General features: G+C 51.1%; 1 protein-coding gene across 1 annotated transcript; it reads right to left on the minus strand.

The window, feature by feature from the left end:
* Positions 1 to 480: 480 nt before the first annotated feature.
* On the minus strand, positions 481 to 23,448 carry F10 (coagulation factor X). Its single transcript, XM_087435776.1, has 10 exons — positions 23,412 to 23,448; positions 21,721 to 21,795; positions 20,655 to 20,715; positions 18,378 to 18,714; positions 11,061 to 11,085; positions 10,033 to 10,146; positions 7,939 to 8,070; positions 4,558 to 4,808; positions 1,968 to 2,085; positions 481 to 1,232 (listed from the first exon to the last, which is right to left on the minus strand). The coding sequence occupies exons 1-10, from the start codon at positions 23,446 to 23,448 to the stop codon at positions 673 to 675; spliced, it is 1,710 nt and encodes a 569-aa protein (XP_087291902.1). The 3' UTR covers positions 481 to 672.
* Between the last annotated feature and the right edge of the window lie 1,230 nt (positions 23,449 to 24,678).

The following is a 24,678-nucleotide window of genomic DNA, read 5'->3' on the forward strand; positions in this document are numbered from 1 at the left end:
CCACGGGGTCCTAACACATAGTCAGGATCCAGACCCCTGGGCTGGGGACAGGCAGCACCCAGTGAGCGTGTAAGCTGCTCAGGAGACGTTCTCAAAGTGCCCCAGGAGGCCCCTGAGCACGCGCTTCCAACATTGTCTCAGCCCCACAGGGTGAACGGGAGGCCCAGGGAGGCTGCCAGCACACATGGGGAGCCCCCACCCAACCCCAGGGTGCAGCTGCCCAGTTGTGGGTGGGCCCCGACCCCTGCCTCACCTTCTCTCTGTGCCCCCAGAACCTTGGTCATTTATTCGCAAGTGTTCTGAGCGTGGCAGCCAAGAGGGCAGTCTAGGGCAATCAAAAACAGAAAAACGTGCCAGGAGCAGACACGGCCCCGTCACGCTTGTGAGCAGAAGAATCATCCTGGGGAGTCTAGATCCTGCCCTATAAAGTACAAAATTTCCCGAAGACGTCTCCCAGCCTGCTCCAGATGAAAACTGCATTTCTCATTCAACAGAGCCAGAAGATCACCGGGACCAGGAATCGACACAGATCTAATCACTGCAGACGGGAGGCCCACGGCGGGACTTAACCTGCTCAGAACGCAAGTGTTAAGACAGAACAAGATGCCAGCGGCTGCCAGCGGGTCTTCAGCAGAACGACTTTAATGGGGGTGAGGCACAGGGACCTCCTGCTTACCCCTGGGCCCCAGCCCTGGCTTTCATGGACCTATCGATCCACTTGAGGAAGTTGGCGACCTTGGTGTAGACCCCGTACTTCCCTTTGCGTGCACATCCTTCTCCCCAGCTGACGATGCCAGTGATGAAATAGGTGTCCTTGAACTGGGTGACGTGGGGGCCCCCGCTGTCCCCCTGACAGGCGTCCTGGGGCTTCGAGTCGTAGCCGGCGCAGAACATGTTCTGGGTGATGGTGAAGCTGCTGGACAGCTTGCACGTGTTCCTGTCCACGTAGGGCACCACCAGCATCTTGAGGGTGGTGGACAGGCGGCCCTTCTCGTGGACGCGCCCGAAGCCACTCACGATGCCCGTCTTCTGCGTCATGAGCGTGGACTCAGCCCAGTCCTTCTCGGGCAGGCAGGCGGGCGCCACGTTCATGCGGAAGGTGATGGGCGTCTTCAGCCTGATCACCGCGATGTCGAAGTCATAGGTCTCCCTGACGAACTTGTTGTGCTTTACGATCAGCTCCACCTCGTGCACCATCTCGTTGCCCTCCTCCACCTCCGTGTTCCGGTCACCTGGCGAGGACACGGCCGCGTTAGCCCAGCATGGCCGGGCATTTACACGTCCGTTATTTTTTAAAGTAGTTAGTATTTTTTCTAATTAAAAAATGGTACATGGCGGGCCGGCCCGGTGGTGTAGTGGTTAAGTTCACGCGCTCTGCTTCGGCAGCCCGGGGTTTTCGAGTTTGGATCCCGGCACGGACCTACGCACGGCTTGTCAGGCCATGCTGTGGCGGCGTCCCATATAAAGTAGAGGAAGACGGGCACGGATGTTAGCCCAGGACCAATCTTCCTCAGCAAAAAGAGGAGGCTTGGCAACAGATGTCAGCTCAGGGCTGATCTTCCTCACAAAAAAAAAGGAAAAAAAATGGTATATGGTCACTAGAAAATTTGAAAAATATAGTAAAGCATAAAGAGGTACTTGGTGCTCAGATTGCTGAAGAGGAGGCTCTGGAAGTCTTCCCCAAGGAGCGGACCCTGAGGAGGCGCATCACTGGGCGCGGACACAGAGCATCAGGGAGGACCATGCGGGATCAGGGCTGGGCCTGCCCCAGGAAGGCCGCCCGTCCTCCCCCTCCCTACCCCCTTCCCCCGCCCTCCCCTTCCTCTGTGAAACTCCCCCTAGCAACCCCCCCAGGATTTCAGTATTTTAACTAGTGTTGCCAAAAGATTTGATCAATTCTAATGGTCTCTGAAACAAGGAAGTGACAGTGGGCCCTCAGGGCAGCTGAGGGGTGTGGCGCCACTTACCTACCCTCACCTTGAACCTCTTGGCTTGGTGGAGACAGTGAGCCGCAGTGAGGATATAGAACTCGCTCAGGATGGTACCTCCGCAGAAGCCCTCATTTTCCTCGTTGATGAGCAGAGCCTGCAGCGAGAACGCGAGAGCCCACCAGGTGGAGTCTGACTCACTGAGAAGAGGACTTCGAGAGCCTCTGGTTTCAGCCTTCCCCTCCAACTCTCAGCCTGGATCAGGGCCACCCCACCGCCCGCCGCCCCTGCGGCCCCTCCCCACGAGAGAACTTGTGGCGTCTTCAGGCTGGAGCACAAGGCCAAGCCCGTGCGCCCACGTACCCACCCGACACTCGGGCTGCTGCCCAGCGTGGTCAGTCCTGCAGACCTCCCGCCCAGGGTCACAGTGCCTGGGCCTGTGTTCCACCAACAGGTCCACCTGGCACGTTCTCCGAGAGCCGGCGCAGGAGGGACCCTCAGCGCCCCCCAGCTCGACACCTACCCCCCGGATTTCACAGTGCGGGTTCGGGCAGCACCTTCACACCATCTGGTCTGCTTCACAGATCAGGCAATCAATGGACTGCTCATTTACTCAAGAGACCTTTGCTGAGGCCCCACTGAGCGCCAGTGCTGGCCACGGCAGCGTGGGTCGGTCCCGCTTCACCTGTCTCTTTCTCCACCTGGACTCCAAACTCTTCCACAGGGTTGGTGTCATTTCTCCAGATCTGTCCCAGCACTCTCTCAAGCGTCATGCACAGAAAGACAACCTCACTGTGGTAAAAACCTTTGCTGGGTGTGTGCCGATGAACTATACCGCAGACCAAGCGATGCCAGTCTAGAGCAAACACTTGCCAGAACTGATGTGACTTCTGGTCTCTACAGCGGTTCAACTACTCTAACCCATCTCCCTCAGCCCAGGGAACGCCACCATTCCAGGTTTCTTTCCTTGGAATCCACGTGGCTACTCCTGATTTCCTCCCTGACGGGATTTGGGAGTGAGGAATATTCCACCTGGGAACAAGCATTGACGGGGCAAGTGAGAGGCACCACAGACAATTCTCTTGTTCTCCTTTTTCCCCAAAGAACTGGGCTTGCAAATATGGAGAAGGAGCAATACTGCTTTTCCTTTCTCTAGGGAATTCCACGACCTCTAAGCAACAGTTATTGGCTGGGGATACGTGTAGGTTAATGAGGCAATTAACAACACCATGTCTAAAAGAACTCTTCAAGACATTCATGACTAGCATGAAATAGTAATATGTTTGCTTTTTTTGCATAATTTGTCAATTCACAATCCAACCTGGTTAACAAGTGAGAAAGAGTCAGTCTTTCTAAGACTTGGACACCAACTGTTCTTCCTAAAGATGGAGACGAGGCACTGGCCGAGATGGAACCAGGAGAGCAAGAATCGCGAATCCCAGCCGACTGGATGGGAGACCTGCTCGTGAGGATCCTTCTGCTGGTGCCCGTCCCTGTCCTCTTGCTGTGGAGCCCCATCCAAAGCCACTCTCAAAGCCTCAGTCCACACCTCTGCCCTGTGGTGGGGAGCCTGTCCTGTCCATCCTCGGGCTTCACTAGCTCCCAGTGGCACCGCCTCCCTTCCTAGCCCTGGATGTCCGCACGTCAGAGAAGTGGCTCTGAGACTTCACGTCCCACACGCAACACCAGGGCGGGACCTGACACACAGTACATTCTCCACAGAGACGTGCTGGGTGAGGGAAGACCAGAGGATGAGCTGGCCTCCCTGGGCTCTTGACCATTCAGACACGTGCACAGCTGTCCTGTGCCTGGAGACGGGAGCAAGCAGAGGTAACTTCTGAGGGTTGTTGCGGCTCTGGGATTCCTGCTTGTAGGAGAAGCCATTTTGGCTTTGGATGCTAAAAACTTGAAGTCCAAGTTAGGGTTGCCAGATAACACAGAGGACACCCAGTTAAATTTGAGTCAAATAAATAGCAGATAATTTTCGTATAAGTATGTCCCATGTAATATTTATATATTTACATCAAAAATCTTTCCTTGTTTATCTGAAATTCACATTTAAGTGGAAGTCCTGTTTTGTATTTGCTAAATCTAGCAACCTTAGCTCAAATCAACAACCAAAGAGTGGTTTTTCACCTTTGAGAACAAACGGATGTACTCTTATCTAAGGTACCATTAGCCTCATTAGGATTTACGTGTTTGGGTAAAGAAAATTTACCAATTAGAAGTGAAACAAGGAAGTGATCTTTCCATCTCCAGTTAAAGGGAAGTGCAAGCAGAGGCCTGGCCCACCATCAGGGAGCCGCCCTCTACCTGCTGATGGAACCCGCAGTCTGAGCTGGCGCCCGTCTCTCCTTCCAGTAGAGGGAGGTTTTAGGGCTCTGCGTGGGGCTCTGCCCTTCCCGTCTGTCTTTCACGGGCAGAGAATCCAGGGCACCCAGAGGGGAATGGGGTGGCAGGGTGGGCAGGGGAGAGAGCCAGGCCCCTTCAGCATCAGAGCTCAAAGCCTGTTGCAGGGCCACAAGTGTGCTCGGGCAGCGTAGGCCCCGTCCTCCGTGGCTGTGCCCATGGTGCCCAGCCAGCATGGGTCCCTCACCCAGTTAACGCGCTAATCATGCTCAGCAGTTACCTGCCAGGGACACTCGCCCTCTGTGCAGTCCCTCCCGCCCACTATTCGGACCACACTGCCGTCGTCCTCAAGGCTCGTCTCTGTCTTGTTCCCGTCCAGCAGCTCGCTCGGGCTCTTGGTAGGACTCAGGTCTTCACCGTCGTCGTACTGGTTCGTAATGCCGGTTTTGGGGGGCTCCTGACTGCTGGGGATGGCCTGGTCCACCGACCTCTTCCTGCGTCCTAGAGTGAGTTTCCCACAGGGGAAAGGCTCTGAAAGAAAAACGGCCTGGGCTCAGCAACGCGGAAACCTCCCTACACAGCACACCGTTTCCCCACGCAGTAGGAGGAGTCGGGGAGGCCGTGGAGACAGCCCTGCCCTCTCGGTAATGGGGGCGAGCCAGCCTGGAACACCCCGAGTGGGGAGCAGTGAAGTGTATGCTCGGTAACCGGGAAGGGGCGTGAGGAACTTCTGGGATGCAGAGCGCTCTGTCTGATGAGGCTGGGCTACCAGGTGGGTGCCATTGTCACTACGCAGGGAACGTGCACTTCCCGTCGGTGCACCCCACTGTGTGTCAGTGTCACCTAAATGTCAGCGCTTCGGACACAGACCGCTGGTTGACCAGGATGCTGAAGGATCCAAAAGGATTCTCCAATCTGCTTGGAAATGCGCCAAGAAAACGAGGCCCGCTGTGGGGGCAGACAGCAGACAAATGGGGGTAGACACGTGACAAAGCAAGTCGGGGAGATGTAACGTAGAACCCGGGTGGTGCTCGTGTAAAATTCTGTCAACCCTGGGGCCGGCCCCGTGGCTTAGTGGTTAAGTGTGCGCGCTCCGCTGCTGGCGGCCCAGGTTCGGATCCCGGGCGTGCACGGACACACCGCTTCTCTGGCCATGCTGAGGCCGCGTCCCACATACAGCAACTAGAAGGATGTGCAGCTATGACATACAACTATCTACTGGGGCTTTGGGGGAAAAAATAAATAAATAAAATTATTTAAAAAAAAATTCTGTCAACCCTGTTGTGTGCCTGAAACATTTCCTAAAGAAATGCTCAAGAAAACAAGTGTTCCAGGCAGAAGGAACAACACGTGTGAGCCATCTGAGGCATAGGAAGGACACCGTGACATGGCTGTGTGATGACGGCGCAAGTGAGGCAGCAAGCACAGGGGACACGTCAGTAAAGACTGGAAGCTTCCTCCCGCATCATCACCAACTGGGGAGCCGAGGCAGAGGAGCCACGCAGGACAGAGGAGGAGGAGGCGTGGGGACGGGGGCACAGCAGCCCTGAACACGGGTCACAGGACAGAGGAGGAGGCGTGGGCACGGGAGCACAGCAGCTCTAAACATGGGTCACAGGACAGAGGAGGAGGCGTGGGGATGGGCGCACAGCAGCTGTGAACACAGGTCACAGGACACAGGAGGAGGTGTGGGGACGGGGGCACAGCACCTCTAAACATGGGTCACAGGACAGAGGAGGAGGCGTGGGGATGGGCGCACGGCAGCTGTGAACACAGGTCACAGGACACAGGAGGAGGTGTGGGGACGGGAGCACGGCAGCTGTGAACACAGGTCACAGGACACAGGAGGAGGTATGGGGACGGGAACACGGCAGCTGTGAAGACAGGTCACAGGACACAGGAGGAGGTGTGGGGACGGGGGCACAGCACCTCTAAACATGGGTCACAGGACAGAGGAGGAGGCGTGGGGACGGGAACACGGCAGCCATGAACACAGGTCACAGGACAGAGGAAGAGGCGTGGGGACGGGAGCACGGCAGCCCTGAACACAGGTCACAGGACAGAGGAAGAGGCGTGGGGACGGGAGCACGGCAGCCATGAACACGGGTCACAGGACAGAGGAGGAGGCGTGGGGATGGGAACACGGCAGCTATGAACACAGGTCACAGGACACAGGAGGAGGTGTGGGGATGGGGGCACAGCACCTCTAAACATGGGTCACAGGACAGAGGAGGAGGCGTGGGGACGGGAGCACGGCAGCCATGAACACGGTCCACGGGACACAGGAGGAGGCGTGGGGAGCATGGCAGCCATGAACACGGGTCACGGGACACAGGAGGAGGCGTGGGGAGCATGGCAGCCATGAACACGGGTCACGGGACACAGGAGGAGGCGTGGGGAGCACGGCAGCTGTCCACACGGGTCGCAGGGCCTGTCTCTGCGCCTGTGTTTGTCTGAGATAGATTTCCTGCAGGTCCTGAAGGACTCTCCCCCAGGGGCCTCCGGGGAAGGTGTTAGCTGGAGATAGGAGCCTTCACCCTGCGGTGGGTCACTAGTTCTGTGTTAATATTTGTAATCACTGCCCTTCAACTTCTGAATTAGCTCGTCTGTGATTTAGAACAGAACTTTGTGCTAGGAAGTGGTTTACCTGATTTTATTTTCAAACGTCAAACTTTATTTTAAGTTGATTTGTGATTATTCCTGGAATTTAAAAAAATTTTGCATGCATGTCAAGAAATGACTTCGCTTAAAATACTTTTCAGCCAGCTTAAGTTTAAAATTTAATTATCAATAGAAATGTAAACCGCACTGTCTTTTCCTTGTTGACAGGCTTAATGGTACATAATTGTGGTCATCCTGAATGTGCCCACCTCTGGGAGCCGGGCCGGGACTCTGCGCTTCTAGTACGCCCCCAGCTGATGCCAAAGCTGTTGGTTAGTCAGGGGACCACACTCCAGCGAGTGGGGTCACTGCGAGAAGTACACTAAGTTAAGAGACAGGAGTGGCCTCTCAGAACCTCTGGCCGGAGGTTCGCCCTGCAGCAGAGGAGGAACTTCCCACTGTGTGTGGGATGGGGCTCTCCCACCCGCAGGGGCCTGGCCCTCCCTCAGGCCCTCACTAGGTCATGCCCTCTGTGAGCTTCTAGGCCAGACTCACTGTGTCTGGCTTTTATCATGGAAAAGAAAAAATTAATCCAGTTAACATTGGGGCCCACACAATCTAAATCAGTTCTTCAGGGTCCTCAGTTCCCCTTCCGGCCCCTGCACCCCACCCCCAACACCACAGCTCCAACGGTCAGGCCTGCACGCCTCCTCGCCTGCCCGCACACTCTCGGCCTCTGCCTGTCCTCACTCCCAGCCTCCCAGGACCCCCGCCCCCCACCTTCCCAAGGCAACAGGCCCGTTGTGACAGAGTTCTTTAGGGTGTGCTACGAGCCGCGCACTGCGAGATGTGCCCTCGGTGAATCACCCCTTAGGCTTTCACATTCACCACTGAGTCAGGTGATATCGCTGTCCCACTCTTCAGATGGTTCACAGAAATAGTGGGTCTGTTTCCAAATCTCCCATCCCACCCAGGATGCTCCAGCCGTCCCACCCACCAGCACCAGCATGGCCTCGCTGGCCCAGGGAGCCCTGCTGGGGCGGCCCCATGCTCCTCCTACCTGTGGAGATGCAGGACTTGCCGTTGTCACCCAGGATGTACCCCCTGGCACAGGAACACACCACGGAGTTCTGCTCCTCGCGGCAGAACTGGTCACAGTCCCCATTGTCCAGGCTGCAGAGTTTCCGCGTGGCTGTGGGAGAGGCATGCTGGTGCTCAGGACAGGCAAGGGAAACCAAGGCTGCAGCTGGCTAGGAGGAAGGACAGCAGCACCCGGGGCACATCCACCTGCCTGTCAGCCCACAGTGGGCCAGCCGGCTAGAGCAGAGAGCCAGAGCCACGCGGCCGCTGCGCATCAGCCGGTCCCAGTGCAAACAGGACGGCCACCAAGAGCAGGCTGGGGCGAGGGGACCACGCCTCCGTGTGCGCTCTTCTCTCCCCCACCGCCTCCCTAGCCTCATGGGGACACCATGGTGTCTGCGCAGGGGACAGTGAGTGTCTGCGGGCCCTGGGAGCCAGACTTCCAGAAGGCCCTTAAGAAACCTGAGCACACACAGAGAGGCCCTAGAGGCTGGGGTGGGGTGTCTCAAGTTCAGCCCTAAGAAGGGCACATGGGTGCTGACCAGTGTGGGCAGGCTGCCTACAAGAAGGTGGGCTCCAGGATCAGGTGCTCAGGCCCAGCCTGGTGGAGCAGCCACCGGCCTGTTCACGCTGAGGCTAGAGGATTCCCTGTGGAATACGGGCCTGGAGCCTGGGGTTGGCTCCAGTGCGGCCAGAAAGAGGGACAGGCAGTCACGTCCTGGACTCAGGCTGACCCAAGTGCAAGCTGGCCCTTCCTTCGCTGGCTGTGTGATATGGGCAAGTTGTTTACACCCCGTAGGCCTTGGTTTCCTCACTGGTAAAGTGGTGGAGGTCACACCACCTCCCAGGACAACCTCACAAGTCGCGTGACCTTAGCACAGTGCCCCACGTGGAGTCGTGGCTCCCCCGGCCAAGGCCAAGTTTCTGGGACGTCGAGGCTGGGCTGAGCGCATCCTCTGCAGTTCAGCAGCTCCGCCGAAGCCAGAAGCACCCACCTGCTTCCAGGGTACCCTGAACCTCAAACTCCAAACTCACATCAGTGATGCCACCCTGGCAATTTCCTTACATCCCGCCACTTGGGTTTTGACGAAAAAATAATTACAGTCAACATTCATGGGACTTTAGAATACATTCACAATAGCCCCGGGGTCAGCCAAACAGTGTGCAGGACGGGTAGCTCTGGACGGGGGATGGAGTCATGCATAATGATGTTCCCATTGGGGAAAGGTCCAAAGTAACCCAATCTCAGGACACGTTCTAAAGGTTATAAATTTAGTAATTTAAAAGAAATGCAGGGCCGGCACCTCAGGTTAGGTGCCTGAGCTCTGCTGCTGGCGGCCCGGGTTCGGATCCCGGGCGTGCACCGACGCACCGCTTCTCGGGCCATGCTGAGGCCGCGTCCCTCATACAGCAACTAGAAAGATGTGCAACTATGACATACGACTATCTGCTAGGGCTTTGGGGAAAAAAAAGGAGGAGGATTGGCGATGGATGTTAGCTCAGGGCTGGTCTTCCTCACAAAAAAAAAAAAAGAAAAAGAAATGCAAGTTCTTCTCCTTAGGGGAAACTGGTTTAATACTAACATATTGTCATTAAAAATTAATCACCAGGGGGCTGGCCCTGTGGCTTAGCACTTAAGTGTGTGCGCTCCGCTACTGGCGGCCCTGGTTCGGATTCCAGGCGCACACCAAAGCACCGCTTCTCCAGCCATGCTGAGGCCACGTCCCACATACAGCAACTAGAAAGATGTGCAACTATGACATACAACTATCTACTGGGGCTTTGGGGAGAAAAAGGGAAAAAAAAAGGAGGAGGATTGGCAATAGATGTTAGCTCAGGGCTGGTCTTCCTCAGCAAAAAGAGGAAGACTGGCATGGATGTTAGCTCAGGGCTGATCTTCCTCACACACAAAAAAAATTAATCACCATATTAGGAAGACTCTTAGTGACTTTTCCATGTAGAATTAGAAGGGACCTGAGACTGTCTCCTCAGGCGTGTTAGCTCTTTCCCCTTTTCCCACCTTTGACTCTTCAGGTAGCTCTGACCTGAAAGTACGCCAAGAAGAGGAACTCACAAAATTCACAGTTTTTGCCTTCAAATCCTTCCAAGCAGGTACACATGTATTCCCCGAGGCCGTCTTTACACGTGCCCTCATTCAGGCAAGGGCTGTTGTCACACTGGTCGCCATCTACAAAGAAAGGATTTGGAAACCAAAGCTTGCAGGCGATTCCCATCATCATGGAAATGGTTTTTGTGTGTTGATCTTGGCACACGGTTTTCAGATAACTTGACTGAACATGGAATTCTCCCTGTAAACAATTTCTCCTGTCTGGACTTTGTTTTAGCCCCACCTTTTGTGGCTATGTGTACGCCCTTATCTAAATGGATCATTGACGAGTTTTCCAATTTTTGCTGAGATGTTTGACAGTGTCTTTACATCAGAGTGAGGAGCTCTGGGCTGGGGACCACATGGTACCAGCTGGAAGGATGGAAGACAGGAGATTGCCTGACACTCCTTTTTAGGCTGGGCTAATTAACAAGAGGGATGGTAGGGTTCCTCTTTCCAAATGGTCTGGGGCTAAAATGAGAATGCACAGACACGCAGTCCAGCACTGACACGCAGCCTCACATTTCCCAGTGCATCTGGACGATCTAACTTAGAGACAGGTCCGACTGTCATACTGAGAAATTGAATCCTATTACCAGAACGAAAACATGAGTCATGATTGACACAACTGCAGATGCTATAAGCATTAAGTCAAGGTGGTTCCCTTATTACAGGACTCAGTCTTTCAGACTCTATTTTTTGTTTCTACCTAATATACTTGGATTAAAAAAAATATATCATGGAATTTGGTATCTTAAAATGATTTATCTATATTTAAGTAACAAAACTAAAATTAGTATAAAGTTACTATAAAAAACTATTTTATAATAACTTTTATGGAAACACTCAGAGGAGAAAAGTCTTAAATGAGTACGATTTAAACAGGAGCTGAAAAGAAATTCGGGAAGCATTTTCAAAATTCAAATACAATCTCTCTCAACTTAAATATCCTAATGGACCGCTCTCATTTAAGATTAAAACAGAAAACATCTCACCTTTGTATTTATTCCAGAATTCATTCTAAAAGGGAAAAAAGATTTTTAAATACATTAGGGAAAAGACAGACATTTTACACCAATAACCACCACGACCTAGTAACTCAAGCTGATAGGATACTTTTCCCAAACAGAGGTCATTTTCTGGAACAAACTGCTATTTGTTCTATTCAGTCTAAAAGGGAAAGGTTTTCAGATCTTTTGCACCTGTAAAGATGTGGCTTCGATCATCTTAAAGTCACCATCTCTGCTGAATGTTGAAAATTTATTTTCAAGTTAATCACCAAGAAGTGGATTGTACCAAAAATGGTGTGCTCTGTTTGCTACCCCCAAGCCAACTGATGAATGGTTTTTAGTTAAGATACCTGGGTCAAAGATTTGATAAAGGATCAGATGCTTGGAGAATAATCATTATGTTAATTGAAAAAGTGGTAATTGGCAATTAGCTTAAAATAGGGCATCAAGAGCGTATATTACACTAAAAAATGTTCATAGTCTTAAAAAATTTTTTTTGCTGTCTATAGTAGGTTGAATAGTGTGCTCCCCTCCCAAATTGAGGTACAACCTCAGAATGCAACCTCAGACCTTAATGCGGAATAGGGTTTTCACAAATGTAATTAAGGTATGAATTGAGATAAGATCATACTAGATTAGGGTGGACCCTAAATCAATGATGAGAGACAGAAAAGTACACACAGAGCCACACAGAGAGAAGAGGCCATGTGAAGATGGAAGCAGAGATTCAAGCGATGCATCTACAAGCCAAGGTATGCCAAGGATTACTGGCACCACCAGAAGCTAGAAGAGAGGCATGGAGCAGATACTCCTGCAGACCTTCCAGAAGAAACCAACCCTGGTGACACCCTGATTTTGGACTTGTGGTCTCCAGAACTGTGAGAGAATAAATTTCCGTTGTTTTAAGGCACCCAGTTTATTGTACTTTGTTACAGAAGCCTAAGAAACTAATAATACACTGTCTTTTTAAATTTTATTTTAAAAAATTATCACACAGTAAAATTGACTTTTTTAGCGTACAAGTCTATGAAATCCAACACACGTAAACATTTGTATCACCACCCCCACAACCAAGACACAGAACACTTCTATCTCCCCTCAGACTCCCTCACGCTATCCCCCAACCTTGCCAACCCCTGCCAACCCCCACCCCTATTGCCTAGCACCACTAATCTGCTCTCCATCACTTTAGTAAGGATTTCTTGAGAAGATCATATAATTGGAATCATACTTTATAAAACCTAGTGAAACTAGCTTCTTTCATTCAGCATAATGTCTTTGAAATTCATTCAAGTTATTGTGTGTATCAATAGTTTCTCTTTTTTTATTGCTGAGTAGTATTCCATTGTGTGGCTGTACCACAGTTTGTTTATCCGTTCACCCAACGAAGGACATCTGTATTATTTTCAGTTTTTGGCAATTATGAATAGAGTTGCTATAAACATTTACATACAGGTTCTTGTGTGAAAAAATGTTTTCATTTCTCTAGGATAAATACCCAGGAATGGGATTGCTGAGTCATATGGCAACTTTATAAGGAACCGTCAAACTGTTTCAGAGTGGTTATACCATTTTGCTTTCCCACAAGCAGTGTATGAGAGTTCTGGTTGCTCCACATCCTCACCAGCATTTGTTTTTTGTTTTTTTTTTTGCTGAGGAAGGTTGGCCCTGGGCTAACATCCATGCCTATCTTCCTCTACTTTATATGTGGGACGCCTGCCATAGCATGGCTTGATGAGCAGTGCATAGGTGTGTGCCCGGCATCCAAACCTGCGAACCCAGGGCTGCTGAAGTGGAGTGTGCAAACTTAACCAATATGCCACCAGGCCAGCCCCTTTTGGTCAGTATTTTTAATTCTATAGGCATGCAGTGGCATCTCATCGTGGTTTTAATTTGCATTTCTGTAATGGCTATTAATGTTGAATATCTTCTCATGTGCTTATTTGCCATCCATGTATCCTCTTTGGTGAAGCATCTATTCAAATCTTTTGCTCACTATATCTAATTGGGGTGTTTATTTTCTTCTATTGAATTGTGAGAGTTCTTTATATATTCTGAATACAAATCCTTTGTTGGATATGTGATTTGCAAGTATTTTCTTAGTCAATAGCTCGTATTTTCATTCTCTTAACAATGTTTTTCACAGAGCAAAAGTTTTAAATTTTGACTAAGTCCACTTTACCCCTTTTTTTTTATGGATTATACTTTTGGTGTCTAAGAATTTTTGCCTAACTCCATATAATGAAATTTTTCTCCTAAAAATTTTATGTTTTACCTTTAGATCTATGATCTATTTTGAGTTAATTTTTATATAGTTGTGAAGTTGAGGTCAAAGTTGACCTTTTTGCACATAAACATACAATTTTTCCAATACCATTTGTTGAAAAAGATAATTCTTTCTCCATTGAATTGCTTATGCACCTTTGTCAAAAATGAATTGGTCATACTTGTGTGGGTCTCTTTATGAACTTTCTGTTCTGTTCCATTCATCTATGTGTCTACCTCTTTACCAGTACCAAACATTAATACCTCTGTCATTAAGGTAGCTTCACCGTAAGTCTTTAAACCAGGTAGTGTGATTCCTCCACCTTTAACTTCTTTCTCAAAATTGTTTTAGCCATTCTAATTTTTTTGCTTTTCCATATTTCCAATTTTAGAATCAGCTTGTCTCTATCTGATGGAATTTTTATTGGCATTGCTTTAAATCTATCAATCAAATTTGGGGGACTCAATATCTTAATATGTTAAGTCTTTTGATCCATGAACATTGTATGTCTATTTATTTAGGTCTTCTTTAACTTCTTTCATTAGCCTTTTGCAGATTTCAGCACACAGATCCTGTACATGTTTTATTACATTTACATGTAAATATTCACTTTTCTTTGAAGCAATAGTAAGTGGTATTTAAAATATTTTGGGGTCTAACTGTACATTGCTACTACATAGAAATATGATTAATATTTGTGTGCCCATCTTGTATTCTGTGCCTTTGCTAGACTCCCTTATAAGTTTTAGGAGTATTTTTTTTCAAATTCCATGGGATTTTCTATGTAGATAATCATGTCATCTGCAGGTAGGGATAATTTGCTTTCTTTTTCTTGACTCATTATTAGGTTTTCTTTACAGCTAGGACTTCCAGTACAATGTTGCATTGGGAGTACTGAGAATGGACATGCTTGCCTTGTTCCCAGTCTTAGGGGGAAAGCATTCAGTTTTCACCATTAAGTATGATATCAGTCGTGGGTTCCTCTAGATGCTCTACCAGCTTGAAGTTCCCTTTTATTTGTAGTTTGCTGACACATTATCACGAATGGATGCCATACTTTGTGAGATACTTTTTCTGTATCAATTGATATGATTTTGTGGATTTTCTTCTTTAAACTGTTAATATGGTAGATTAAGTTATTAATTTTTAAATATGGAGCCAGGCTTGTGTGCACTAGATAAACCCACTTGGTCACTGTGTATTCTTTTTTTATATATTGCTGTATTCAATTTGCTAATATTTTGTTGAGGCTTTTTATGAGAAGTTAATGAGAAATATTGTTATTTATTTTCTTTCTTCTTTCCTTCCTTGCCCCATCCCTCCCTCTCTCTTTCTTTCTCTTTTAACCATCTTTGTTGGTTTTGGCACCAGAGAGATGCTGGCCTAAAACAAATTGAGAAGTGTTCCCTCTCCTTTTCTAGAAAACAGAATTGATGTTATTTCTTCTTTAAATGTTTGGTAAAATTCACCAGTGAAACCATCTGGACCTGGACATTTCTTCAGAAGATTTTCGACTAAGAAATTGAATTTGCAGATATCTCTTTCAGATTGTGTGTGTTTTGGTAGTTTGTGGTTTTGAGGAATTGGTGTGTTTCATCCAAATTGTCCAAATTTCAGTGTGAAGACTTGTTCATAGTATTCTCTTATTATCCTTTTAACATCTGCATGGTCTATAATGATATCCCTTATTTCATTCCTGATATAGGTAATTTGTGTGTTCTTTTTTCTTTATCCATCTTGCTGAAAGCTTGTCAGTTTTATTGATTTTCTCTATTACTTTTTATGTCTTCAATTTCACTGATTTCTCCTCTTTCAGGTTTATTTTGCTCTTTTTTTTAGTGTCTTAAGGTGAAAGTTTCGATTATGATTTGAGCCCTTCTTCTCTTCCAATAAAAACATTTAATGCTATAAATTTCCCTATAAGCACTACTTCAGCTGCATCCCACAGATTTTATATGTTGTATATTCATTTTTGTTCAGTTGAAAATATTTTCTAACTTCTTTTGAGACTTCCTCTTTGACCCACAGATTATGTAGAAGTGTGTTGTTTAATTTCCACATACTTGGAAATTTTCCTGTTATTGATTTTCGGTTAATTCCATTATGGTCAGACAATATATTTTATATGATTTTAATTTGTTAAGGTGTGTTTTATGACACAGGATATAGTCTATCTTGTGGAATGTTCCATGGGTGCTTGGAAAGAAAATGTATTCTGCTGTTGTTGAGAATTCTATAAACATCAATTAGATTCAGATCAAGTGATGTCTGGAGGATTGGAGGGAAAAAAAATGGTAAACTCACAGCCAGTTCTACGCTATTTCAAATTCTAGTCTTTTTTAATACACTGCCACTTACTTTTCAAGGTCCTCAAATAGCTGCTCCATGCATTCTATCCAGGTTTTGTAGCTACATTCAGTGGGAGAAACAGGGTGAGGTCTGCTTTCTCCATATTACTTGGAACCAGAACGTGCTGACAACCTTTGATCCAGGAATCCTCCTTTGGAACAGCTATTCTAACTTAGAAGATAATCCAGAAAAAATATATGTATGTGTGTTTTCATAAAAGCAATATTAAAAATAACTTACATGGCCAAAACATGAGACGAGTAAATGCATCTATACAATAAGATATAATTTAGCTCTTCAGAATTATAAATATGGTAGCTATATAAAAGTAAGAGAGGACATTTGGGAAATGATGCTGAGGAAAAAAGTAGAACCTGAACTTGGATTGGCATTACTATTACTTTTATTACTATTATTTTTTTAAAAACTACGTATGTGTATGTGAATTAAAGAAACATTTAAAAATGAAAATAGTTCCTGTAATTATGAATAACTTTTTAAAAGAGACAAATTGTTTATTTGGTAACAAGGAGTAAAATGAACTCAATTCTTCTTCTCTCTCTGGTGGCTAAAATGAACAGTGGTACTCAAATGGACAGCAACACACAAGAATGCCCTTGAAGACCACGAACTTTTGCAGAAATGCAAAGATGTCTGAGTCAGATGACTTACAATTATTATTTTCTAGACAGAAGTGCCAACTGTTGTGCTTTCCAATGTATCAGTGGTTGCTACATTCTCCTTATCTTAAGGTATCACTGCAAGAAACAGAAGTACTTCCTTGATGTTACTGAAGTCGGTGAGAAACCTGCTGATGCAGTTGATGCCCACGCCACAGTCGATGCCCAGCCAGGATTCTATGGCGGTATATAAGTTTTCATCTATGAACACGGCCTCATCATCATCAGTGGCTTTGGCCTGTGCTTTAAAAAGCTGCTTGCTGCTGCATGGGACTATTTCACTCAAATAGTTAACATACTACACACTTCCTTCTTCATGACAAATAGCTCAAAGTGTGCAGTGAGACCCAGAGTGGTCATCTGGATGAAGGGCTCATTATCTGTGGGTGACCACAGATGAATGTGGGACTGCTGCAAGTCCCTTTCAGGAACTCGCTGGCAAGCTTATCAAGGAGTCTGGCTGTCCTCTGAAGTGGAGGGCCTTCAACTGCTTTTGCCACAGAGATATTATGTGGAATTTTTTTAGTGTCTTCTGTTCTGAAGAGGTTGGTTTCCGGCAGCCTCACTCCCAGGACTTTCTCAAGCTCTTCTAACATGCTGACTCCAAAGAAGGGGGGAATGAAGTCAATCTCATGGGTCTGGCCTTCAGGGCCTCTGGATGATGGGTGACCTTGCAACTGCCTGTAATACAGTTCGCCATCCCTGGTACAACATCCATGACTTCAAGAGATCATAATAGTGTGCACAGGCCACACAAAACTCACAGGTGGTCAATCAAGTCACATCATCATAACTGGCATCCAATTTCCCACACCTGGTCAATGCCACCAACCGCCAGCATCTGACGGCAGAGTTCTGGAGCAGTTCTCCTACAAAGATTCACGTCCAACTTGTGCTGGGCGACGCTCCCCTTAAGACGGTGTTCATCACCGGGATTTAGAGTCCAGGAACCCCAAGGCACCCAAGAGCTCCGTATCTACGTGAGATCTTAACGCAGATGACAAGCTCCTCCTCACAAAGTCACTGAGGCTCGAGTCCAAGTATCTCCCGTGATACTGTGTCTCTTCTTCCAGGTCAAAGCGAGGATGAGGCGGCACGTGTAATCAGGGGACAGCAGCGTGAGGACGCTGCTCAGCACACCTTCCTGGCTTTTCCAGGGTTCTCCTGAACGCCAATCCCGTGTTCCGGAGGCAGTCTGCCACGGACGTGACTCAGCTATTCTCCTGACTTAAACTTCCTTGACTTGGCCACCACTCGCAACCCACCACCCGTCCCGAAGGGCACGGAACACGAGCTCGCTGCCGCCCTGGAGGAGCCGTCGGCCGGCGGGCTCCCCACGCCCGCAGGAGGCGGACGCTCCCGCAGCGTGGGCGCGGGTCCCCGTCAGCGGGGCGGCGGCCTGGCCGAGACCCCGCCTGGCCTCCTTCTTGGCTACTTTCTTCTCCGCTTTCAGCCTCCTCAGCTCGCTCCGCCGGCGCCAGCTCGCCGCGTCCATTCCCGCCCCGCCCCTTCCTCGCGGCCGTCTTTCCCGGATCCGGACCCCAGGTGCACGAGGCCCGCCGGCGACTTCCGGGGCAGCGTCCGAGGCCCCGCCTCTTCCGGGGCGGGCGCTTTCCACGCGCCGCCGCCGCTGCGCAGGCGCCGTGCTGGGCCTCGCCGCCCGGTGTCCATTGTGCGCCTGCGCGCCGCGCGCTCTGAGGGCAGTGCCCCAGTGCCCGCCGTCGAATATGGCGACGGCCTATGTGCTGTGCGCGGCCCGCCCGGGGAGGCGGAGGCCGGGCGTGGACAGTCTTTTTCGCAAACGTTTCATGTTTCAGAATCTACTGAGCGAGGCCCTCGGAAGTTCCCGGGCCGGCCACTGCCGTCGGCCCTCGCCCGGCCGGTGGGCGCGCGCGGGAAGTGCCCCGGCCGCCCTCCGCGCAGAGCCCACGCCCGGAGGGCCCTGCGTGGCCCGGGTCAGCCTCCCGCCCCCATGGGCCGCCTGCGCGGCCCCGCCCCGGCCCCTACCGTCCTCTCGGCGTCCTCGAAGACCTCCCGGGCTTCCTCGAAGGTGCAGCTCTCCTCCATGCACTCTCTCTCGAGGTTCCCTCTCTTCAGCTCCTCCAGGAACGAGTTGGCCCTGCGGACGCGGGCCAGGAGGCCGTGCGCGCGCTCCCGGCTCAGGAACACTGCAAGACGGGGCGGCTGGGGGGCGCCCGCCTCCCTCCCGAGTCCCCGCGGGGTGCTGCCCAGGACGCCCGTGCCTGGCGGTTTTCGGTGGGGCCGGCCGCACGCACCTTCTCCGGGGGAGTCAGCCTCCCGCCAGCCGCCCCGCGCCCGACCCACGCCCTGTCTTGAACTGGCCCTTCTCAGAGTGCTTCCGGGTCACTGTCGCCTCCCGGCCGCTGCACCCCCCGCCCCGAGCCCCACCCGCCCCTCGAGGTCTCAGCTCTGAGTTAAGTGGGTGGGGAGTCGTGATACTGTTTTGATCATCTACCATTAAAAGTATGGTTTGTATCAAGTCCCAGGAACATACACATAAAGCAAAAGTTTCAAGAAATAGTACTTACTACTGTTTTCTACAAAATAGTACTTATTACAGAATCTGTACTTGATCCTGTTCTATTTCATTTTTTAAAACCCACTAAATTGGTGCCATGACTCACAAAGGAGTCATGAGCTGCCAATTAAAATGTCTTGGATCCAAGATTCTCTGGACCGTCCTTGTGTGTGGACCTACAGCTGCGTCGTGCCCACCTCTTTGCCTGTCCTCTCTCTCACCCATTCCTTTTCCTCTTTGCGTTGTGATACCGGAGGCCCTGGGATTCTTTTCTTGGCCCTCTGTGCTTATTTCTCTACCTTTTTCCACTGAAGAATTTAGAGTATCCCCATAATAAAGACGACTCTCCAAGTTGATATTTCTAGTCCCAACTTTCACCCTGAGCTCTAGGTTTTCGACTCCCTCATGGTGATGGATGTGTCCCCTGATCTCAGAATGCCAAACTCTCATGTCTGAAACTGAAAAACAGGACTGCAGAATCAAACAGTCCTGAATTTCAAATACACCTTGATCACCTACTGCTTAATATTGGCAAGTGGGAATGACAATACCTACTTCTTAGAGTTGTTTTAAACAGTGTATACAACTCCTAGTGTTCAGTTTGGTACACACTAGGTGCTCAATAAAGGTTAGCTTCATTCCTACCTCAAATTACTTTCACTTCCAAATTCTCCATTTCTTTTAGTGACATCGATATTATCCTAACAACACCAGGCTCAAACTTGTTATTTGTGGGCCCTCCCCCATTACTCCAAATATCTGCTCCACTACCAAGCGCTTGCTTTGAAATACAGCCCAGAGGTGGGTTTCTCCCCTCCATCCTTCCCCACGTGGGTCTCTTCTGTTCTATTTTTCTTTCTCTCTTTTTCACTTTTCACTGCTCTCTTGTCTCCCACACACCTGAGTCCCCCTCGTTTGCTCCTTAGTGCTCCCGTCCTTCCACTTGATCCAGGATGCAAACAAGCCTCAGAGTCTCCTCAGCCCCAGAGGTATTGCCACCTCTGCTCTCTCCTCTGGCTTTGCTCTGCTTCTCCCGTCTGGCTTCTTCTCTTTGGACAGGCCCCGGAGTCCTGGAAGGCCCAGGGGCCCCCCTCTGTCCAGCCTCACACTGGGCAGCCCCTTCCCCTGGCCGAGCCAGCCTGAGGGTGGTGGCACCGGCTTCTCTTTCATTCTCTCCCCTGCCATAGAAGCTCCTCTCTGCCTGTGACCCCCTCGCTCCCACCCAGCTCACTTAGAGAGTGGAGGGGGGTATCTCTCTGTCTCTCCTTCCACCTCCCCCTTCTCTCCCTCTTCCTCCATCTCCTTCCCTCTCTGTCTGAGTCTCTCTCTCTCTGTCCTTCTCTATTTCTCTCTCTGTCTGTCTGTCTCTCTCTCTCCCTGTCCATGTTCCTCTCTGTCTTTGTGACCTCTGACCCACCATCTGACTCTCCATCCACAGGGAGGCACAGTGGCCCTAAGCTACCCTTGGCTGAAACTGCCAAGCCCAGCCGTCTAACGCCAGCCTTCCACAGGGGACAGGCACCCACTATCCACATTGTGGAGGTTTGAGGGCATCGCCCTGACCCCCTACCCTCCCTTCTCCTCCCTGGGGGCCACCTCTACAGTCTGCAGGGTGAGGGGCGCTTACCGCTTCCTCCCGGCAGCAAGAGGCCAGCCAGGGAGGCACTGAGCAGGACGAGGCACAGTGGGCCCGCCATGGTGTGGCCGAGGACAGTGTCTCTGTCCCTGGGGCAAGGTTCACTTACCCTGGCTCGTGGCCGGTTGTCCTTCTGCTTATCACAGCCTCCTGATTGGAGCCTGGGCCTGCTGGGGGGGTACAGGGGCAGGTGACCGTGCTGAGGGCATGGTCACTCTGGCCTGTGCAGTCCTGGAGAGGTCCTGGCTGAACCTCATCCTCATTAGTAACTGTGTCCAGTGGGGCCTGCTTTGGACAGAGGAACTTTTTGGTCTAAGAATAACAGTGTCATTTTAGAGTCTTCAGACGTTGGTGTCTAGCTCTCATTTCATCCTTATAACCACGATAAAAGCTGAGAATCATTTCCCCGTATTTTCTCCAGAACAGAAGGCCGAGGTTGAGAGAGAGGTGAAGCATTGCCCAGGCCGTGTGTGGTGCACATGGGGTTTGAACCCGGGACTCACTGCCCCGGGTCCTGCTTCCCCTTGGCCTGGACCAGTCCTGCTCACGGGCCTCTCTGCAGGTGTATCAGGTGGCACCCTGCAAAGGGCCTCTGTCACAGAGTGTCCTGTGCTTCACCTCAGTGTCAGGCTTGTTCCGCCACCCCAAAATTCAGGGGCTCCGGGAGGCAGAGCATGTCTGAGAGCCTCTGTGCCACACGGCTCCTTGCGCGCAGGCTTCTGGGAGGAGCACCCCCTGCCCGGCGCCTGGAGGGAACTGCTCTGCCGGAACCACCATGTGATCTGTCGACAGCAGGGCAACTTGGCCCGAAGTCGAGAGGGGCTGTGCCATGAGGAGCAGCTGGACCTGCCTCTCTCTGCCCCACAACAAAGCCACGGAGATGCCCGTAGGTGTCGGGGCCCAGATTCCCCGACAACGGCTTTGCCCATACCCTACTGGTGGCTGGGTGGGGGCGGGGGAAATGAGCCCTGAAATGCCAGAGGTCTCACGGTGAAGTCCGTTGCTCACTTACATGAGACTTGATACAGGTCAGCAGGGAGAGAAGGTGGAGGGCTGCGCGGTGCCCGGGGGCGGGGGGAAACGGAGGTGGCTTCCTGGGCCAGCCCCACCCTGGGCCTGTCCTCAGCCCCTCCTGGAGGGACAGGAAGGATGGAGGACACCTGCTCAGCACTCACCAGCTCCACAGAATTCGGGAGTCTCCCCTGCCAGGCTCTCATCCAGGAAGATCCCAGAACTAGGGGCTGCATCACCTTGTGACAGACGACAGGCGCCAGGGAAGGCGGGTCACCTCAGGTCTGTGCACCGAAAGCAGCTCGCCCCCTCAGTGGGGCGGCTGGGAGGGAGGGAGGTGTGCACACAGCGGGTGCACACCAGGTACCCGGTCACTCACCCAGCCAGAGCCTCCCCAAGCGTCAGGCGTGGGGACGCGGCCCTGAGCCCTCCGCTGACCGGGGTCTCTGCAGCCGGACTCCAGGCTCTGGAGGAGAAGGCCTGAGAACTGGCTGGCGAGGCTGGGGCTGTGCCGAGAGAGCCAGAGAGAGAGAGGTAGACTGCACTGTATTCCACGGCACCAAGCACCATTCCACGTCATGATGGGTCACCCGACGCCTGTGGTCCTTTGGATACAAGCCTCTTGTGTCTGGCTTGTTTGCTGCTCTGTCTCCAGCACCCAGAAGGGTGTCTGGCACACAGTAGGTGCTCAGTAATCACCAAAGGACTGAACGAATCGGTGATGTCCCGAAATGATCCTGCTCAGGGCGAGAGGCTAGGGCTGGCCTTTCACTGGGTGGTCACAGTGACATGCAGAGCCCGGTCCTTGGGGACGACCCGCAGTCGGTGCCCTGGGCCCATCTCACCTGGTCTCTTTGTGCTGCAATACTGTCTCTAGGCACGGTCGGCATATGGGGGAGACGGGGTTCTGTGTGAGCCCCTCCCTGGCCCAGCGCCTGGAGCCACTCACGGAAAATGGAGATGAGCCCTGATGGGACGTGACTATATCTGCTCATCGAGTGTGTTAGCCTTCAGGGGTCGTCCTGACATCCCCGGCACCCAGCTCACTGCAGCTCTGTGACAGCCGGGGAAACTGAGGCAGAGCCCGTGACCCACCCAGGACCCTGTTACCCCATGTGGGTCTGGGGTCTGGGTCAGCTCCCTCCTCCCCTCTTCTTCTCAGGAAGAGGAGTCCAGCCAGCTTTCATTTTCTGGAAGAAACAAGAGATTTGGTGGGCTCAGGGCCTCCAGAGACCTGGTGCATTTTGGCTGTAGAATTTCCCCTCAGTTCCTGCAGCTTGAGCTGGGGAGCCAGAGGACGTCCAGATGGTTGCCAATCGGCTTCACCGTCTGTGACGATGTGATTGAGTCCTCCCAGGAGCCTCATTTTACGGGCACTGGTTTCATCCTCATGACAAGCACCAAGGCGGGCTCCCTCGGTGCCCATATATGAGGAGACAAGGCACAGAGAAAGAGGGTGAGCGGCTTGGCCAAGAGCAAGAGGCAGGGCCACTCTTGACCCAGGAGGCCTGGCCTAATGTCGGGTCTCCTAAGCGCATGCCCGATGGCGTGGTGACATCCTGACAGACACAGCCTGGCCAGGGAGCAAACCTCGTCTGTAAAGGCCCAGAGTGTGAATACGGTAGGTCTGTGGGTCAGATGGTCTTGTTGGCCAGACAGTCTCTGTCCCAACTACTTAGCACTGCGGTTTTAAGCATGGATGATGTATAAAGGAATGGGAGTGTCCCAATAAAACTTTAATTATAAAAACAGGTGTCTTGGACTCAGCCCCAGCCCCTGGTCTACTCTGAACTAAATTATGGCTGATTGTTCAGCAGAGCGAGTCCTGGCTCCCTAACTTACAGGTGTTACACACCGTTGGTGTTCCAGGCACAGGACAGGCCAGTTGCCATCCCCCGGGTGTGTCCTGGGGGAGAGGGGGGCCTGCTGGGTCTGCTCTATCCACCTTCACCAAGTTCAGGCAGGGCCCACTTTTATGTCTGCTCCCCTCCTCTGATCATTTGCTTCCCCACCTGAGGCCTATCGGGCTCCACAATCGCCTGTGGGACTTGATAAAAAGGTGACTCACTGGGTGTCCTCCCCTGGATCCCGCTGCTCTGGGCAGGACCTGGGAGCCTGAATTTTGTGGAGCACCACTGGTGGTTCTCAGGCCGGTGTTCCCCAGGGCTCTCTTTGAGGACCATCATCAACTAGGGCCTTGCAGGAAAAGAACACCCAATTCTGTAGGGTTTGGGAACTACAGCCTCCAAAATCCTTCAGAGAGGGGCCCACCCAGTGGCATAGTGGTTAAGTTTGCACATTCCACTTTGGTGGCCCGGGGTTCACTGGTTCGGATTCTGGGCGAGGACTTACCCATCACTCATCAAGCCATGCTGAGGCAGCGTCCCATATAGAAGAACTAGGAGGACCTACACCTAGGATATACAACTATGTACTGGGGCTTTGGGGGGAAAAAAGAACAAGAAGAAGACTGGCAACAGATGTTAGCTCAGGGCCAATCTTCCTCAAAAAAAAAAAAAACCCACAAAATCCTTCAGAGAGCTCTCAGTTTCAAAAACCAGGCTCCAGGGGCTGGCCTGGTGGCGCAAGTGGTTAAGTGCTCGCGCTCCGCTGCAGTGGCTTGGGGTTCGCCGGTTTGGATCCCGGGTGCGCACCGATGCACTGCTTGTTAAGCTGTGTTGTGGCAGTGTCCCATGTAAAGTAGAGGAAGATGGGCACGGATGTTAGCCCAGGGCCAATCTTCCTCAGCAAAAAAGAGGAGGATTGGCATTGGATGTTAGCTCAGGGCTGGTCCTCCTCACAAAACAAATAAATAAATAAAAACCAGGCTCCATGTAAGAAGGTTCATGTCAGTGTGTTGGTAATCGTGAAAGAAAAGAACAGCTCGATGATAGACATCAGGGTCTCAATGACATGAATTATAGACAATCTGTGAATGGCGAGCAGCCGGAAAGAATGCTCTGAGGAGAGTCAGCTGTTTGCTGATAGTGGGGAGAAAAGGTGGCAGACGGTACGTAGAGCATGAGCACTTTCCATTTTATGGTAAAAGATCCACATATAAGGGCCGACCTGGTGGCGTAGTGGTTAAGATTGTGCGCTCTGCTTCGGCAGCCTGGGGTTCA

Source organism: Ceratotherium simum, chromosome 10 (assembly GCF_057802395.1).
Source record: "Ceratotherium simum simum isolate JZ-2026a chromosome 10, ASM5780239v1, whole genome shotgun sequence".
NCBI classification, from domain to species: Eukaryota; Metazoa; Chordata; class Mammalia; order Perissodactyla; family Rhinocerotidae; genus Ceratotherium; species Ceratotherium simum.